The 19326-nt window shown below is 37.4% G+C and overlaps 1 protein-coding gene across 2 annotated transcripts in view; it reads right to left on the bottom strand.

Moving 5' to 3' along the window:
* Positions 1 to 1366: 1366 nt before the first annotated feature.
* Positions 1367 to 19326, bottom strand: part of STRN (striatin) — a 61014-nt gene continuing 43054 nt past the window's right edge. For both annotated transcript variants that reach the window (XM_077764284.1, XM_077764285.1), the window contains 8 exons: positions 16308 to 16483; positions 14146 to 14193; positions 13012 to 13133; positions 9753 to 9920; positions 7997 to 8137; positions 4479 to 4583; positions 2787 to 2873; positions 1367 to 2679 (listed from right to left, as the gene is read on the bottom strand). In XM_077764284.1, coding sequence (XP_077620410.1) covers positions 2510 to 2679; positions 2787 to 2873; positions 4479 to 4583; positions 7997 to 8137; positions 9753 to 9920; positions 13012 to 13133; positions 14146 to 14193; positions 16308 to 16483 — 1017 coding nt within the window. In that variant the 3' untranslated portion in view covers positions 1367 to 2509. The remainder of the gene's footprint in view (positions 2680 to 2786; positions 2874 to 4478; positions 4584 to 7996; positions 8138 to 9752; positions 9921 to 13011; positions 13134 to 14145; positions 14194 to 16307; positions 16484 to 19326) is intronic.

The raw sequence follows: 19326 nt of genomic DNA, 5'->3' as shown, positions 1-19326 counted from the left end.
TGAAAGCATTTCAATGACTGTGTGAATCTTGAATTTGTTCATTTTGGGGATTAAATTTTTGATAGGCTGGGGGGAAAGCAGATACATGTCTATGCTTCTCTCTGGCTGGAAGACAGCTTTGGCTCATTTCTAGGCTGTGATCACACAGTGCTAGTGGAGAGGAATCTGTTTCTGTCTAGGGTCTCCAATGGCCCGGCACTGGCTGGCTGAAGAACTTTCAACAGCTCTATCGTCTGCACCACAGTTTACTTATCTCATGGTCATTTTCCACTCACTAAGAGAGAAATGTCAACCATGAGGTATAAAACGCAAGGGAAGAGGGTACCTTGGTTTTGAGAGTTTCAGTGATGTAAGTAAAGCAGGCACTGGAGACCTTGCGAGGTAATTAAACCAGTAAGTGGTAAAACAATAGCTTAGCCCATCATAAGCATGCCAAGTAAGGGCACCTGACTGGATTTTCCATTATCCTTATATAAATGTTAGGTTACCAAGACCTTTTTTTTTTTTTATTTTAACTCATTGAAGGACCAAAAAGAGGAATGAACCAAACACAACGTGGACTTCTATATCTGCATGGGAATATAAACATTCACCTGGGAGTTCAAGTCCAGGTCAATTCATCTGATTATAGAATGGAGTCCTTTGAGCCCACTGTTAACCAAAGCACAGATGAAATGACAATGTAGCTGTGTCAAAATATTAAAGCATATCTGTCTATCGATCAGACAAATCTAGCACAGGTCTTTAAAGAAAATTTGCTTGTATACTGCAAAACTCTAGAGGCAGAAAAGCAGAAATTTTAAAGAAAAATTGTCAATTACTATCCATATCACCACCAAGATACTTTTTCAAAGAGCAAATATACATATCATCAGAGTGTCACCGATATGACAATGGAATATGTTGGAAGAGGAATGTAGGAATTACATTTAAAGGTTAAAATATTTATGGATATGAATTTTAAGCCTGAGAACTATCATATATACATTTTGCTGAAAAGTTGGGCATTAATAATTTATTCCTAATTTCTACACTGGTCTCTGACATTTGGGGCAAACAAAAGAATGTGAAGACATTTGCAGGGATGACGTCTACACACTAGGTCCAAAGAGTGGGGTCATGGGAATCTTAGGAGCTGGCCACATATGGGTCACAGGCTAGGTGAGCTCAAGGAACCCTGGTCCTTTATGACAGTTTTCCCCAGATACAGTAATGATACACTGCCTAGTAAAACATGCTGTGTACTCCAACTGAAGAATGGAGGAGTAGGGGAAGGGAAAGAGAAAACTCTTTAGCCAAGGTATGCACTGAACTCTTCCATCAGATTTCCAGTGGGCTCTTCTTCTTGGATAGATTAATGGAAGACTTCTGGGGCACAAACCAGGTGCTTTATTTAGTGCTGCAAAAGCAGCTGCCTGACATCAATCATACCCTCCTGGGCTGTCAAACATAATAATTAGAAACTGTTTTTGGTAGGTGTCAGATAATTTGAATATGAGAGAGAAAGGAAGAGCAAGAGGTCATCCGACGCATGGTTTTGTGGGTTCTGAAAAACAAGTACTCACAGATAACTTCCGCCTTTTCAAACACTAGGTGAGATTTCATCAGTATGAGATAACCACTCTGGTACTATCAATATCACATGAATAAAGTGATTTTAAAATTAATAGAAATTATCATCAATATATGCCCTGCTTGCCCTTAAAAATAAACAGAATCTTGAACCTGAATAAGTTAAATTCTTTAGTAAAAGCAGACTCTATTGACTATTCATAATGGTGACTGTTTTTGATAGCTAAACTTTACAATGGTACCAAATCTATTTTCAAAAATGTAATAGAATATAGAAATCTGCTTACAAACTAAATATTTGTTTAGCATTTTTGAATAATAATATATTTAACATATTATTGCATTTCTTTTTTTCCCCTAATAGGTAAAATGCTTTACCAGGTGCTTTTATGTGCACAGATGAAAGGAGAGCTAAATTAAAAACTCATTTGAACACTGCCTGGCCATTATGCACATAGGGGTTAGTACAGCAGATACGGTAAAGATTACTGTTTTGACTACCTAATGTGTTTAACAAGATTTCTCAGTAGAGAACTGGGTCTAAATTTCTGTTCTTCCTCTACTCATTCCCAGTCATCAAGCTTTTTAATTATCCCTTATAGCATGCCCTATGTACTCAATATGGGCAGGCTAAACCTGTGTTCGCTCAGGCCTGCCTAGTGAACTAGAACCACCTCAGAAATAAAGGTGGAATTTGGGGGAAATTTTGGAACAGTTTTCAGGCTCACAGATTCAGCTGAGCTTGCAGCAACCGGAACAAACCTTAGTTTTTAGAAAACAGTATACGAATTGCAAAACTATACTTTAACAAATGTTCTCTGTGCTCCTTCAGCAGAACAAAAGGGCAGGACAGGTTGATTCTTGCCCTGGTCTTCTGTATCTCTTTTGTGCAGTTGATTATTTATAAAGAGCTAGAAGGTGAAGACGATGCATTGTGTCATACAAACACTTTAGCCAGCGCATCAGCCCCAGCACTGGCTATATAGCATTTGGATGGATGGAAAGCTACATCATGAATTGATTCTTCAAACTTTTTCCGATGAGCTGTGAACTCTTGGATACACGTCTTACTTTCTAGGTTCCATAAACGTATTGAACAGTCATGACCTGTATCAAAAGAAGAAAAAAAAAACAAAAAAAGAAATTGAAAGGAAAAATTACATTAACCTGAAAATAATAAGGATAAATAAATAATTCATAGTTGATGTACTTACTCCCAGACATCAAGTACAGGCCATTGGGATCAACTGCTAAACTTGTAACAGCTTCTAGATGGGCTACCATGGAGTGGATGAGTTTGCCTTTGGGAAGAAGAGATTGTTACTCCTTATTAATAGCTTTCCTTATCCTGAACATATGCCAGTTACCATGTTACACTGACTTCTCCAGTCACCCCTCCCTGTGTTCTTAGAGCATCAATAGTTTTTTCCATCACAGCTAAAACAATGAGTCTCCCTCTCGCTCTAGCCATGATAATGAGAAACAAAAGCTTAAATTTCAGATATTTTTGTTTTTCAAATAGCAATATAAAAGTCAGTCATTTGTACACACATATTCCTTTAAGCCACGTTCGTTAACTAAGACTCAGACATTATTAATCACCTACTTTGCATCTTTAGCTACAGGCAAATTATATAGGTTGTGAGATCAGAAGAGACTGAAATGAAGACAAAGGAATGGAGAGAAAACCTGGCCACAATATTGGTGGAAACAACATATAGAAAGGGATTAAAATATTAAATTACTCATTACAGCTAAGCAAAGTGAGCAAAAGTCAATATATCTACAAAGCGAATAGCAGATACTCAGGTAAATGTGGCTGCCCAAATGGAATGTTTTCCTCTGAACACAGTTCTTCAGGAATTTCCTTTAGACTATTGAAATGAAATCCAATAAAAAAAAATGGGAAAGCCCAGATAGTCTCCCCATCCCACATACACTAATTCAAATCAATCAGGACCAGTCAATATTATAATACAGAAAAGAGTAGTCCGTGGAAAACTGAATCAAATAAACCAAATTACTCAGGGGTTTCCATCTCCAACACTAAGGCTATCCAATATTGAACAATTTTAAGGTTTATTTATTTAAAGAGAAACTGTGAGCTGGGGAGGAGCAGAGAGAGAGAGGGAGAGAGCAACAATCTCAAGCAGGCTCTGCAGTGTCAGCGTGGATCGTGACATGGGGCTCGAACTCATGACCAAGGCTCAAACTCACAAACTGTGAAATCATTGCCTGAGCTGAAATCAAGAGTCAGGCACAACTGACCGAGCCACCCAGGCACCCCAAACTTGAACAATTTTAAACAAAATATAATGATCTATACGCCTCTTACTTCTAACATGTTTCTACTTTTCCCAAATATATTCATAGCAAGAGATCAGTTTTATTGGTATTTGAATGACCTTTTCAATTGTGTCCCTAGTGATAATTTTGGCTCTAGGGCCAAAACACAGTATCTACATATTATCAAATAAACTAAGATGAGGGGCACCTGGGTGGCTCATTTGGTTAAGCATCCAACCTTGGCTCAGATTATGATCTCCCTGTTCGTGGGTTCAATCCCCACATAAGGCTCTGTGCTGACAGCTCGGAGCCTGGAGCCTGCTTCACATTCTGTGTCTCCCTCTCTCTCTGCCCCTCCCCCATTTGTACTCTTTCTCTCAAAAATAAATAAAACATTAAATAAATGACTTAAATTAACTAAGATGATTTTATATGCTATCATGAAGACTAGTTCTTAGCAGATTTAGACAGAATGAACAGAAACTGAGCTGGAAGAGTATCTGTTTCCGTGCTTAGTCCCAGACTACATAGCCGCTGACAGTCACCCAAATCAGCCTACTTAGAGTGGGTTTTGTTTTTTGTTTTGCTGTAACACAGAGCACTGTGTAGTGAACACGCACCTGTGTTGTTATCATAGAATTTGATGTGCCTGTCTTCATGAGCAGTGATGCTGATGGGAAGAGTGGGATGGCTGACAACTCTATTTATCTGACAGGAAGAGTTGGCTGTGAAAAAGAAAAAAAAGAGCAACAAAGTTAGTTAAAGCTACTATCTCTTCATAGAAGAGGACTGAATGCTCACCTGAGGCTAAAAAAGTAATGAAGTGACTTTAATTTGTCTTTAGTTCATTTATCCTGTGACTGTGTTCTTAATTTCCATGTTAGGAAGGAAGAAGTGCCTGAGCAACACCATACTGACAAATCTAGCGGTACTTACCAATGAGAATTTTCTTTTCCACCATCAGGAATCAAGGGGTGGGTACCACCTAGGGCTTAGCGTGGGGTCACTGACATTTCTTATTTTCTGATGATCTACGGTATTTCTGCAGCTTTAATGAAGCTCCATCATTACTTACAAGTAGATGATACCCAAATTTAAATCCCTCCTCTTTCTAGAATACTCTTTACCACATGGTTATCAACTGAAGACAATATGACAAAGAGAGCTATGAACTCTATAATCTTCTCTTTTTCATCATAATAGAAATAAGTGGTCATCATCTGATAGTCTAACATGTTTGGAATCTTCAAAGAGTCAGCATCCTAATAGTATTTTTTGTGCACTGTACAGTAACTTTCAAAGAATTTCAATTATATGCACAATGAGAGAGGCAGGCCACATGTCGTTAGGTCCATATCACGGTCATGAACTGTTTCATGATAGAAACTGGTAAATCTGTGTGAAGGTAGCTAGGTAGCTAGTTCTTGTATTATTTTTGAAACTCTGCATATTTAAAATTATTTCAAAAAGAGTTAATTTTTTTAATCTTAGAAAAGTTATTATGAATTTACATTTACATAATAGAAAGTATAGCTAAATATAGATAAAAATAATGGTAATATTAGGATACTCTATTGGATTTTCCTGTGGTCCGTAAAAATATGACATCCTAAAAACTGAAGTAGTCTTTTTCCAGTACTAATGGCCTGTTACCTAGGAATAAAACAAAAAGTTACTTAACTATGTGGAGTAAGCTCTGGGTCAGTTATACTCAATTTAAATGGTCCTAAACAAAGAGTTTAATTTCAAAACTCAGCCTATAGTTTTTTTCCCCTCCAGAGATAACATACCACTGAGCATTATCCTCTGTAGGCTCTAGCAGGAGAGTAACAAAAGAAAAGAAATACTTTAAGTAAAATATCCCATGTACTCTGAGAGAGAAGTTTCTGAGAATAGCTTCAATTATGCTGAGATCTAGAAAATAATTATGACAGAAATCAAATGATGGAAGCAGGCAAAGGAGTTTTCATTTAGTAATACTTTTAAGGAAGTTTCTCCACTTAATGGTAAATCAGACAAGTAAGCAAAATGCAAAGAACACTAGAAATAAATGAACAATGAATCTAAAAACATCCCACAAGTATTCGTATTTAGCTTGTAATGTAGAAATGGCTTATTTTTCACTGGATTGACAAGTCCTCAATTACCTGCTTCAAATACCTTTGACTTCATCACAGTCAAATCACCATTGACAATAATGAAGAGAAAGTTAGTTTATTCTGATTGTTAGAACAAAAATCCTCCATCCTTTTTAATTCTATATGAAATTCACTTTCACCTTGAAATGTTTTTGGTCTGCATTTTAATTTTTTAAAAATCTGCTAAATTTCAGAAAAGAACAATGTAGTAAAAAATAAATAGGTAGGTGTAGTCAGAATAGAAAAGAATAAAAATACAGCTCTAAAGTAATAAAACTGATAATTTAGGAAATGTCAGGACAGGGCACCCGGATGGCCCAGTCAGTTAAGCATTCAGCTTGGGCTCAGGTCATGATCTCGTGGTTCCTGGATTTGAGCCCTGAGTCAGGCTCTGTGCTGACAGCTCAGAGCCTACAGCCTGCTTTAGATTCTCATTCATATTCATTCTCTCTCTCTCTCCCTTCCCCCCCTTTCTCTCTCTGCCCTTCCCCACCTGAGCTCTCACACTAGCTCTCTCTTTCAAAAGTAAATAAACAAACATTTAAAAAAGGGATACATTTAAAAAAGGAAATGTCAGGACATATTATTATTATAACTCAAAATAATTATCACTTATTCCAATAATGCTACCTTTGTTCAAAACGTTTTTGGCAGTTTTCTTTAGAAATTATTTCTAGTATCGGGTAAAAAGTCACATGACCTTATTGTCACACATTTAAGGAGAAAAATGGGATTGCCTAGTTCAGTTCATCCATCTCATCCACCAGACCTGACACCTTATTAATTTGTAGCAGTCATTAAAAATAAGTATTTACCACTTAGGACATTCTAGGAATTCTTAGACAATCTCTGAAGGTAATTCCAAAAATGTTCACATCCTTCTAGTTTCATATTGTTATCTGTATTTTACTACTGCAGCTTTAGGTCATATATTTAAATTGATTTTAAATTTACTGAGAGTCTAAAACCTATTATTTCTTGGCAAAAAAGTTTCTCTTTTTCCTATTCCATAACATCAGTTTTTATTTTTTCGCCCTTCTCTTTGACATCCAAATAGTTCAAAACTCTATTCATGTGTATTTCCCCAAACAATTCTCATAGGACCTCAGGGGAAAAAAAAACATAAAAACACAAAGGACAACAGATTGGGAAGAGAAAATGAAGAAAGCCAAAATGGAATGAAGGAGATTTCTGTAAGGAAAGAGTGGGGAGCAGGGGGAGAGACAGGCAGGCAGACAGACATAGACACACACACACACACACACCCCCACACACACACACACGCCATGGTAATTATTTTTAAAGCTAGTTCTCAGATTAAAACAACAATATATATGTACACAGTTTACTTTGTCAACTGCAACGTAAAATGTAATTGTCTGGATTAAGCCTAAAGACAGAAAGCAATGGTTAAAAAAGCCAAAATCGAAAAGATTCTGTAGCATCTTTTTCACAATCTGAGAAATTATTTCCTGACTCTCTGTATCCAATGAGAAGCTTCATATTTGAGATTTTGAGAGACACAGCTTGATTTACATTCTAATCAGTAGTGAGCTGTGTCAATATTATTAATACAAAACTAAGTTGATTTAAAAAATGAAATTATGAGAAAGGAAAAACAGATTTATTTTATATTCAGAATAAATATTATTTTCTTCAAACAGAATTGAAAACTAATCATTTGTAGTATGTATTGTAATACATATCATTCCGTATCCGGCTTCTTTTAGGAGTACAGTGGTGAGGACTATTGACCCGGCAACTGAGGCTTCTACCTCAAATGCTATTCCAAATCGTACAGTTATAAATGTGCATAAACTTAACTGAAAGTCTTAAAATTAACTGTAAATCATTTCATCCAAGTAACTGTGTTCTGTGATTTAAAAGGCAGAACTCTTTATAATGACAAGTATTTTTTGTAGTTGAGTCTAGTAATTATAATTTTGAGAAAGTTTAAAAACTTAACTCAAACAAAGACTACTTAAAATTGGTATACATACTTGTATCGAGGTTGGATTCTAAAGTGAGAATACGCTGTTGCGTTTCCATGTTAAAGATGCTTGTATATCCTTTGCTGAACGATGCTACCATATGGCTCGGGTCACTGCTCACTAGATCCACAGACGCAGGGATTCCCAATTCTAAGAGAGTCAGAATATATTGAGACAATGGTGATCAGTCTACTTGAAAATGTCCTTATAATACGGCAAAACAAATAGTCACAAGATTTCCTTAAGAAGTAAAGAAGGCTCAACATTAGAATAAAAATTAGCTCATAGCCATTCACTGGAGATTATTTCTTTTGTAACTGTCAGCGCTAGCCTATTTTATTATCCTTACCTGTTCAGCAAGTCTTCCATATGTTACTCAGCTAATGTATTCACAGCATGCAGGCCTCTACTCAGAAAATAAATGGAAAACATTTCTGGCCTGTAAGTATTGTTGCTTCCACTTCTATCTGAGGCTTAGAGTGGCTTTGTGGGAATTCTTTAAGAGTCCATCTCTTATGAGGAATTCTAACTCATTTAAAGTATGGAATTAAAGAAGTAAAATTTTGAATTATTATTTACTGGTAGGGTTATGCAAATATCAAATGCAGACAACTAATCAAAACCCAGACACACGTTAAAACAGTTCAAGAATAAAGAAGGCATTTTATTTATCATCTAGAATAGGATAAAACTTGGTTAAACTTGCAGTGTACTTACATACATAAAAGAATAGAATGATATGCATACATGAATATAATCTGTTTTTTTATTTGGTTCAAAATCTAAAGCAGTCAAAAAATGTGTATATTACAGAAGAAGATACATTAATAGATAATAAGCACAAGCACACACACACACACAAGTGTTCTAATTAGCCACCAAAGTGATGCAGATTAAAGCCACAATGAAACACTGCTACACATCCACCAGAGCGGCTAAAGCTAAATGAACGGACAACACCAAATGTTAGTTAATGAAGGATGGAGAGCAAGTGGAATTCTCATACATGCTGTCAGTGGTATAACATGGCACAGCCATTCTGGAAAAGTTTGGCAATTTCACATAAAGCTGAATACACAAAACCACTTCTAACTCCCAGCAATTCTACATCTAGCTCTTTACTAGCTCAAAAAAAAAAATACGAATGTTCATAGTAGTTTTGTTCACAATGGTCAAACACTGGAAACAACCCATATGTCCATCCAGAGGTAAATAAACACACTGGTTTAATGCAATACTATTAAACAGAAAAATAAATAAACTGATATGTAGTTGAATATGGCTGAATCACAAAACATTATAGAGTAAAAAGCCAGATACAAAAAGAGTACATAGTATATGATTTCACTTCTATGAAAGTTTAGAACAGATAAAACTTATCTGTGATGAAAGAAATCATACACCTGGTTGGAAATGGGAAGAGGGACTGGGAAGGACACAAAGACACTTTGAAGAGGTGAAGGAAAGGTTCGAGATTTTGAGAGGTATAAGAATTATATATTTGTCAAACCCAATAAAACATATCATCAATATCTATTTTTATTGTATATGTTATATCTCGATTTAAAAAAATTTTTTTTAATGTGTGTTCTTTCACCAAATACTAGGCTTTTAAAAATCATGAGTTTCATTGCTTAAAAATAAAAAAACCTTCAAATGAAATTTAAACTCTAAGAGTTTGTAGAATCATGTACTCAGTATATTTGCACGTTGGTAGAAGCAGACACGTGATAAAAGGTTCGGTTGAATGACAAAAAGCATGTACCTTGATTATCACTAAATACACTCAGGGCTGGAGCAGCTTCGGCTGTATCCCACAAGCGGAGAGTGCCATCTGCTGAGCAGGACAGCAGGCGCTGGTGTGCAGCACTGTAAGCCAAGCCCCACACGGCATCGGTGTGGCCCAGCAAAGGGCCCCGTAAAACAGAAGGATCTACACAGAAGAGCAAGATTGCAGAATCAGGAGAAAAAAACAAATCATAGAGGTAACTCAGATTCCAGAGAAAGGAAATCTACAAACAAAAGCGTCTAAGAACAGCACAAAATATGCTTCCTAGTTTCTATCATTCTTCTGAAATGTTGCAGTAACTAAAAACAAGCTTGGAAATATGTACATGCAGAGTCTAGGGCTTATAAATTAAAATTTTAAAGTACATATTGCTCTCCTTAAAAAAGTTAGGTATTTCCTTCTCCCTTCCCTTTCTTCTTTCCATTTGTCTACATTTTTTAAAAAAGCATGTTAACACATGTCATTTGAATTTCATCTACCTTCAGAGAAGCCACTATTCCCCGAGGAAATGAAAGAGATCCCTTCCCCCAACCCCCCACCTCTGTCAGCACTTTGGATACGCTCCTTCAGACCACCCTCCTGTCCCTCCACATTATGAATGGCAGTTACTTCTGGGAGCGACAGGCCCCTGCTATTCACGGTGGACACAACTGAGACCTATTGGTACCCCCAAATCCTCTAACAGCACTGACATGTGGATGACGTGTGCATGAAGGGGAGGAGGGAGGATCACTTAGCATGGTTTCATAACAAAAGTCAAACTGGAAACTATCAATCCATACCGTGACTCTATGAAGCAGTGCTTTCAAGATGGCTCACACATGTTAAGTTTAAAATGTCAATAACATTATCTGTCCTCTACTCTCTGTCATATCGTAAAATATTTATTGAAGACACGGTGTGTTGGGCACTATGCTAGATGCTGGGGCCATACAGATAATTAAGACACGGTGCTATCCTTGTCTCAAAAGACATCATTGTGGTAAGTACAGTAACAGTGACTGACATCGTATCCATGGAGAGTAACAGGGAGGAGTGAAAGCTTCCTGGAGAGAATGACACCTGGAGTATATGGGGGCTGGCCAGTCAAAAACTAGACGGAGGCCACTGCTGGCAAAGGAGGCAACACCTGCAAAATCACAGGAGGAAAGAAAAAGAAAACCGGACAGGTGAGGAAACTTACAAGCAGGTCAGCACCATTGAAGTGTGAAGCCAGAGCCAGGAGGATAAGAAGAGAGTGGCTCGTTTAAGGTGGGATAGCTACAGCCTATCAAGGCACTTGGGAGTTATTCTGAAAGCAAAACGAACCACTGAGGGGTTTTCCAGGAGTGGGAGGGTGAAGCACATACTTAATAAGGTAGTCTTCACCGAAGTGCAGAAGACAGGTTGGACAGAATCCCGAGGACGGCAAGGGGACTGCTCCAGCAGTCTGGGCAAGTGATGATGAACACCTAGGGGAGGGCAGCGGGAAAGGGGGCAAAGCAGATGGGGTATGTTCAAGGAATATTTAGGTAATTAATATTAGGGAAATATTAATTACTAGGAGATTAATAAGATGCTTATAGTAAACAGAAGAAGGCAACAAGGACAACTGTTAGGCTTCTAGCTTGGGTGATTGTGGCAGTGCCACCATCTCATAAAGAGTAGATGGGGGAAGGAACACAGCACTTGCAGGGATTTATGGACAATGAGATGGCCACTTTGAAATGTTCTGTAGGCAGTCTGAGGCTTACACCAGAGATTTATGAGTCAACAGCATATAAAACCATAGAAGTAGATTCAGTCTACCAAAGAATATGCATACAAAGCAAGGAATGAATAGGGTGTGGGCCTTGATAAATGCCAACATCTACAGTGAGAAAAATAAAAGTTTCTGAAGGATAGGAAACAGAAATGGTCACAGACTTAAGGGTCAAAAAGGGCAACAGTGGACAAATTTCAAAGAGGATGGAGTGTTCTACAGTTTGAGATAGCCAACACAGCTAGTAAAACAAGGACCAGAAAATACCCCATGGATCAGCCAATCAGGTAGTCAGTGTCAATCTTGGTATATTTAAGTGGGATGGTCAGAAGACAGATGCACAGGGAACTAGTAACTCTGAGCTGTGTCTTCCGGTCACACCCAACAAAGAGACACATACAGGTGATGAGGGAAAGAGAGACTAAACAGAAGCCAGAGAGGGAAACAGAGTCAAGAAAAGGCTTCCCCTTTCCTAGGATAGAAGCTGCCTGAAATTACTTATATGCGGAGGGAAGGGAAAGAGAGAAAAGAGGGCAAGGCTTATCTCTTGCTCTCAAAGCAAGAGATAGAGCAAGAGCGAATCAAGTACAGTCTCAAAAGAAACAAGAGAAAACGAGGTCAAGAGCCAAAGGAGAAGGGCTGGTTGCCTTGGGAAAGAATAACTGATCCTCTAAAAGAGAAATAAAGGAAGTAAGGAAAAATATGGAACAGATCAATCTGTAAGAGACCTGGGGAGAGAGAAGGAGTTTACCTTTCACAAAATACATGTTAAATGTTTATTAAATAAATGTTGGGAAAATCTTTTGTTTACTGAATTTCTTATCTTTATTTAGGTTTGGTGGTAAAATTAAAGTGAAGATGAAAATAAACATGGTTTTAGGACAAATACGACACTTTATAACATTCTAAAATTTGAGAATACAGGAGGAAACCAAAACAGTCAATTCCTAAACAGTTTTTGCAAAAGAATTTATGGTAAAATCTAGTGATAGATTATCATGTGGATTTATGTTTCATGGTACTGTTCCCAAGACTAACGGGCACTTCTTAACTTTTAAGGCCTTTCAACATTTTGGTGTCATGGAACTTAAAAATCATTAGCCTCCACACACTCCAGTGATTGATCAAGAAGATGCTGCCAACATTCATTTTCCTTCAGTTGTTTGTCAAGAACAATAATAGTGTCTCAGGTAATATACAGACACCCAAAATGAAGAAAACAGTTCAGTCACGGCCAGTGTTTCCAATCAATAAAACTCTGGAGGGGGGAGGAAATATTTGCAGGAATAACACTTTTTATTTTTTCTTTTAATATTATATATCAAATTGATTCCTAAATACATGAGTCCTTTTTAATAAAATGAAGACCTTGCTATCTTTTATTTTTTTTTTAATTTATTTTTTTAAATTTCTCATTTTATCCTTCTATATGCTACGTAAAGTGTGTAAAAGGAAGACGATTTATTCCTTCATACCATGGGGGGGAACACCTACCATAGGAGTCATAGGGATCGACATTGGGGTTGGTGGTGTTCCAGCCCTGGATCAGCCCGTCAGCACCCCCGCTGTAGCACTGCTCGCCGCTGCTGCTCATCACCACGCACAGCACCGGGCCTCTGGGGACAAAGATCAGTTTCTAGTCCCCAAATTCAATCTGATAATAGCACTTGTTAGAAATAAGAATGCTTAGGGGGGCCTGGGTGGCTCAGTCGTTGAGCGTCCCAACTTCGGTTCAGGTCATGATCTCACAGTCCGTGGGTTCGAGCCCCGCGTTGGGCTCTGTGCTGACAGCTAGCTCAGAGCCGGAGCCTGTTTCGGATTCTGTGTCTCCCTCTCTCTCTGACCCTCCCCTGCTCATGCTCTTTAACTCTCTCTCAGAAATAAATAAAACATTTAAAAAAAAAAAAAAAGGGAAAAAAAGGAAATAAGAATGCTTAATTGTTCATACGGCTTTCTATTTTTCTGCTTTTTCCAATGAATAAAAATACTCCAAAACCATCACGCACTTCTCTTCTGCTGCTACCCCAGGTGTTGGTAAACTATGGCCTGTGGGTCAGATCCAGCCACTGGTCTGCTTTTGTACAGCCCTCAAGCTAAAAATGGTTTTTACATTTTTCAAAGGGTTATAAAACAAAACTAAAAAAAAAAAAAGTACAACAAAAAAATATATGGCCAACAAAGCTGAAAAAGTACCTACTATCCGACCCTTTCTAAAAAAAAATGCCAATCTCTATGGTAATCAAGTGATTAAGTATATCCCTCAATCTTATGTGGAAAATATGAGAAGCATCCAATATGTGTTCATAATTTTAAAATTCTTGGATTTTAAAAATCTAGATTATCTTTAAGGGAAAAAAAGGTCAGGATTTATAAGAGATAAACCTTACTGCATCAACTTATTTTGAGCGAGAGATATAACATTTAAACATCATCCAAATAAAATCTAATTTTAGCAAGGATCTCTGGTAGTGATAAGTTTTTAACACTGTTTTTAATATTATATTATCTGCCAGTTTCTTTTACATTAAAAAAAATGCTACTAAATACAAAAAACATAGTGAGAAAATAAAATAATCAGGCTGATGTCCAGTGATGCTGACTTAAAACAAAGAATAAGCACATACTTACTTATGAGCCCTGAATGTATAGATAGGCTCCACATCAAGAGACGTACTCCTAAATCAGAGAGAGAGGACTTTTATCACTCTGAGTTTCAATAGGAAACAGTATCACAATTTTGTTGCAATACATGCCAATACATGCCACAAAATTGTCTTTAGAAATACCAACACTGTGGTAATATACCATTCTCTACCTAGGACACCTAAGACAGCTTATCTGAAATCAATCACATATTTCTGTGGCCTCAAGAAACAAAATCCTTGTTTAGTAATAATACCTGATTGTAGTGTTCTCAGCATTATTATAGTCTATTTGACTAAAGGAAGAGTGAGCCACACTCAAAGAATATCATGGGCTTTGAGGAGATAAAGTTCTGGATTCAATTAGCTGGCTAACTTGAGGCAATTATTTATTCTTTTGGAACTTCATATTCCTCTGTATTTAAAACAAAACTGAAAAATCAGGATAACACCAAATACTCCCAGGATTAAATAAAATTCTACAAGTAAAACAGGCTAGGCTAGAACTAGGCACATAGCAAGATTTCAATAAAGGCACTTTAATTTCTTTGCATTTCCATTAAGGTTAAGATGTCTGTCCTCTATACTTACAAAAATTGTCCAAGTCATCAGTTTATTCATTCAGAACACTGAATGTATAGATACTCTACACTGCTTAATACTGGCCATGGGTGTAATGGAAACTGGATTTAAAGTCAATTACTTACCATTTCTTACACTGTACTGCAGTTTTTTATAGGCATATGATTTCTCTCTTCAAACAGTTCCAAAATTTTGTGCTCAAAAGTAACCAGGCCACTGTTATTTACATGTGAAGGTATTATTACTCAGCTATCACTAGCTAAGAAACTTGTTTCAATATTTTTCTAAGTTTTAGTCAAGAATACAGACATTCACTTTCTTTGGTCTAATGAGATGCCCATTGCGACCAGAGAACTATATAGATAAAAGGCATGATTTATAACGAAGAAATAATTACTCTCTGCTGAAGATACCTGATCCTTAAGAGGAGTCACTTGGTTTTAGCAAGATCTGGTTGAGCTACTTGATGAAGACTGATAAATCGAGTATTTTATCTAGTTTATGTAGGACTCACAGCAGAAATGTTCACTGATCCCATTTAAACTTGGCAATAGACATCCTCTATCAGTAGTAAAACTTCTGTAATCTCTGCCAGTCCATGTTTCTCTTCTTCCAATAATAGAAGGGCCTGACACTGGAGAAGGCCATTCCTGGCACATGCTGGGTTTGGACCATCTAATTCAAGGACACAAGGAGAGGGACTTCCAATAAGTACCCTATCAAGTGGGACCAGGATTAGCTTGGTGACTGATAAAAGAGATTATAACAACCCATGTCTGCTCATTCTTAGAGAAGAACCAAGGGGCCAAGGCAAGAACTAGCAGTTATGTGACAGAACAATAGTGCCTTTCACAGTCGATACATTTTGGTGGACGTGGAGAGTACCTAAAGGGTCAAGGCCGAAAGACAATACCAAAGAGAGGTCCTTCACCCTGCAATCAGCCTTTCTTCCCTTCCACGCCCTAAGTCCAAACCTAGTAAATAACAGGACAAGGTTGCGCTGGGGTTTGATGTTTTTAAATGTACCTACACTTCTTTACCACAACAGTAGAAACCTTCAATATAGATAAGGAAATCCACAAATATGACAGCCATTTAAAACACTGTGTAAGGATTGTAAACAGAATTCACAAGCTCTGGGAAACTATCAGATGATACTATTTCTCTCTGAGTGTTAATTTTCCAACCTAATATCAGATTGTGAGCATGAAGGGAAAAATTCTAATTATGTGACATGGTAAAGAAGAAAAAGCTGGAAGGAATATTTGAGAAAGTTAAGAGCAAATAATTAAGTACTGTTCTGCTGAAAACTGATCATTAAGATACTCAAATACAGGGCACCTGGGTGGCTCAGTTGGTTGAGTGTCTGACTCTTGATTTCGGCTCAGATCATATCTCACCTTTTGCGGGTTCGAGCCCTGTGTTGGGCACAGTGTGAAGCCTACTAGGGATTCTCTCTTCCTCTCACTCAGACCCTCCTGTGAGCACTCTCTCTCTCTCTCAAAATAAATAAATAAACTGAAAAAAAAAAAACCCTCAAATACAGTTAAAGTAGAATATTCTCACTTTTTGGCTGGGGCCGTTTTCTGTAAATTCCACATTTTTAATGTGTGATCCTCTGATGCTGTTATCAAAACAGGCTCAGTTGGGTGGAAAGCAAGGGCTCGGATGCCATCGAAGTGACTTCGTAATGTAAACTTAGGGTTCCACGTCTTCCTCAATGCATCTTTATTGTTTGCTATCTATTACGAAAACAAAAGAAATACCCAGGTATCTAGTTCAGGACATGAAAAAAAATTATATTTCAACATTAATTCTTGCTGATTTGTCACTAAATCATCACATTTGGCAATTCTCAAAACAATATAATTTCTAAATGCAAATAATCAAATCAGTAGGCAAAATTAACAGTATGTCAACAGTGGTTTTCTTTGAATATGAGTGAATGTGCAACAAGAAAACAGGTAACATAATTCAAAATTGAAAGAAGCTTAGATAACATAAAATGGGTTTTTACTAGGATGACTTAAAAAAAAAAAAAAAAGGGACGCCTGGGTGGCTCAGTCGGTTAGGCGGCCGACTTCAGCTCAGGTCATGATCTCACGGTTCATGGGTTCGAGCCCTGTGTCAGACTCTGTGCTGACAGCTAATTCAGAGCCTGGAGCCTGCTTCAGATTCTGTGATTCCCTCTCTCTCTCTGCCCCTCCCCTGCTCAAGCTCTGTCTCTCTCTGTCTCAAAAATAGAACATTAAAAGAAAAGACAAATAATTTCAACTTATAGAAACTAATTTGTTAACAAAACTTGAAAATGAAGCTATCTTTAATAACCTACTAACGTTACAGAATATGATCTTCTGAGTTTTTCAATACTTTCTATGAAAAGCTAAATTTTCTTTGTCAAATTGGTAACAAGGTTTATAAACTGGAAACATAAAATGTTAACCCTGAAAGAGACAATCAGATGTTACAAAACAATAAATTCCATTTGCAAAACATATCATTATGTTGCTTTTCTCCACATAAACTCCATCTCAACAACTTAAAAAATGCACTTTTTTTACATTCCCAACTAATGGGAAAGCCAAAGAGGTTCATGTTTAATTTTACACTAGCACCACATACCACATCACATACCACTCTTTACCCTCCATGACTAACAATCATGCTAGATTTAGGCACGAGTAGGGCACATATTGGTAACACACTGAAAAAATATTACTATACTTACAATGACAAAAACCAACAATACTAACTGCTATCTTGAACATTATTATTTTACATATTTTTCAAAAAATAACATTCATTAACTTACTTAATTGTTACAACAGGTCTATGGAGGAATTAACATTATCCCCAATTTAAAGACCAGTCGTGTAAAGAAAAGAGAAGTTGAATGACTTGCCCACTAGTAAGTGGAGGGCTCAGGATTCAAAACCAAGTAGTCTGATTTTAGAGGCTACACTCATAATACAAACTATTAACTTTGGACCCAGAAGTTTAAAAGTCTGCAGAAAAATTTGGATACAGCAGGTCACAATTGGGCCATTAAGAAGCCAAAACACATGATACAAGGAAATACTATAAGGATTACTATCTTTGCAGGGAGTGGGGGGCACAGAGCGGGAGGAGAAGCAAAACAACTAAGTTGACCCTAGTCTGCTCTTAACTAAAGAGCTAAAAGATTTTCATATGTAAGAGCAATTAGATTCCTTCTGAATGTCTTAATGTGGCAGACAGCCATTAAGATGATTCCCAATCAGCCCCACGTCCTCATATTCACACCTTGTGAAGTCCTCTTCCATACAATAGGGTTACTCTGTGTGACCAATAACATATAGCAAATGTGGTGAGAAATTAATTCCAAAATCAGGTCATAAGACCTTGCATCTTGGGTGTTCTTGCTCACTCTCTTTTTAAGTACACCCACACTGGGAGAAGCTAACTAGCTGCTCCACTGAGAAAGGCACAGAGAGGCTCCTGTGGTGAGGAACCAGTCTTCTGGAGACTTCTGGAGTTCCTTCTTCCAGCAAGGAACGAAGGCTTTCCAACAATGGCATGAGTGAGCTCGGAAGTAGACCTTCCTGCACCAAGTCTTCATTTAACACTGCAACCCCTGCTATATGCTGACTATTACCACATAAAAGACCAGAAGCACACATCTAAGCTGCCCTAGATTGCTGGCCTCCAGAAATTATAACAAATGTTGTTTTAAGTTGTGTTGGGTGCAATTTGTTACACAGCAATAGATTACTAATATGTTTATTAGAACAAGAGGCTACTTTTAGAAACACAGACGTAACACTAAGTTTTTTAATAACTAACAGCTCATAAAAAAACAAGAATGACATTTCTCTAGAGACATGACTGAGTTCTGTAACATATGGGACAAAATCTTTGTGGGGTTAGTAGAGAGAGAATAGAAGTATCTAATGGGAACTTCTGCTTTTAGCCATGATGTAGACTATACCATTAGGATCAAGTCTGTACTGAGGACAAGTAGAAAAGCGGATCTAAAAATTTTTAAATGGAGAACCAGAAAAAGAGTGAAGAAATAGGAGGCCAGGATCCAGGGAAAGACAGTCTTAAAAGGTGAGCAGAGTCTTAAAAGGTGAGTCTGATATTTGGAGTTGTTTCTCCTCAGAGGGTATTTACTGATTCCAGAGGGGATGGCTGAGCTGTCCTTTTGACAGCTGGGCAGTGCAAGGAGATACAGGCTGGTGTCCAGGGCCTGCCAAGAAAGTGGGACTTGGTGAACCACCTTGCTTTGGGTTTTGAGTCCAAAGAGTTGCATCCTAAACAGAAGTGTGAACTAGAACAAAAGCCCTTGCAGAGACAGTAGATTAGCTTTAAATCATCGGAAAAACTGAAACTGGAATGAGGTGATCCAGATTTCTACTGGCTACAGACATCTGAGAGAAGCAAATTAAAATAGACTCCCTTGGGGAAGATAATCATCCTAGGCCTGAAGTTATTTCTATAGATAATTTTTCAAGTATAGTTATTTAGACACAATAAAAAATAAACATGCCCATACAAGATTATACAGCTTAATGAAAACAAGTGGAAACATAATCATGCTTACTGT

This window comes from Crocuta crocuta, unplaced genomic scaffold (genome assembly GCF_008692635.1).
Source record: "Crocuta crocuta isolate KB4526 unplaced genomic scaffold, BGI_CrCroc_1.0 scaffold164, whole genome shotgun sequence".
Classification (NCBI taxonomy): domain Eukaryota; kingdom Metazoa; phylum Chordata; class Mammalia; order Carnivora; family Hyaenidae; genus Crocuta; species Crocuta crocuta.
This window is presented reverse-complemented; position numbering and strand designations above follow the sequence as displayed.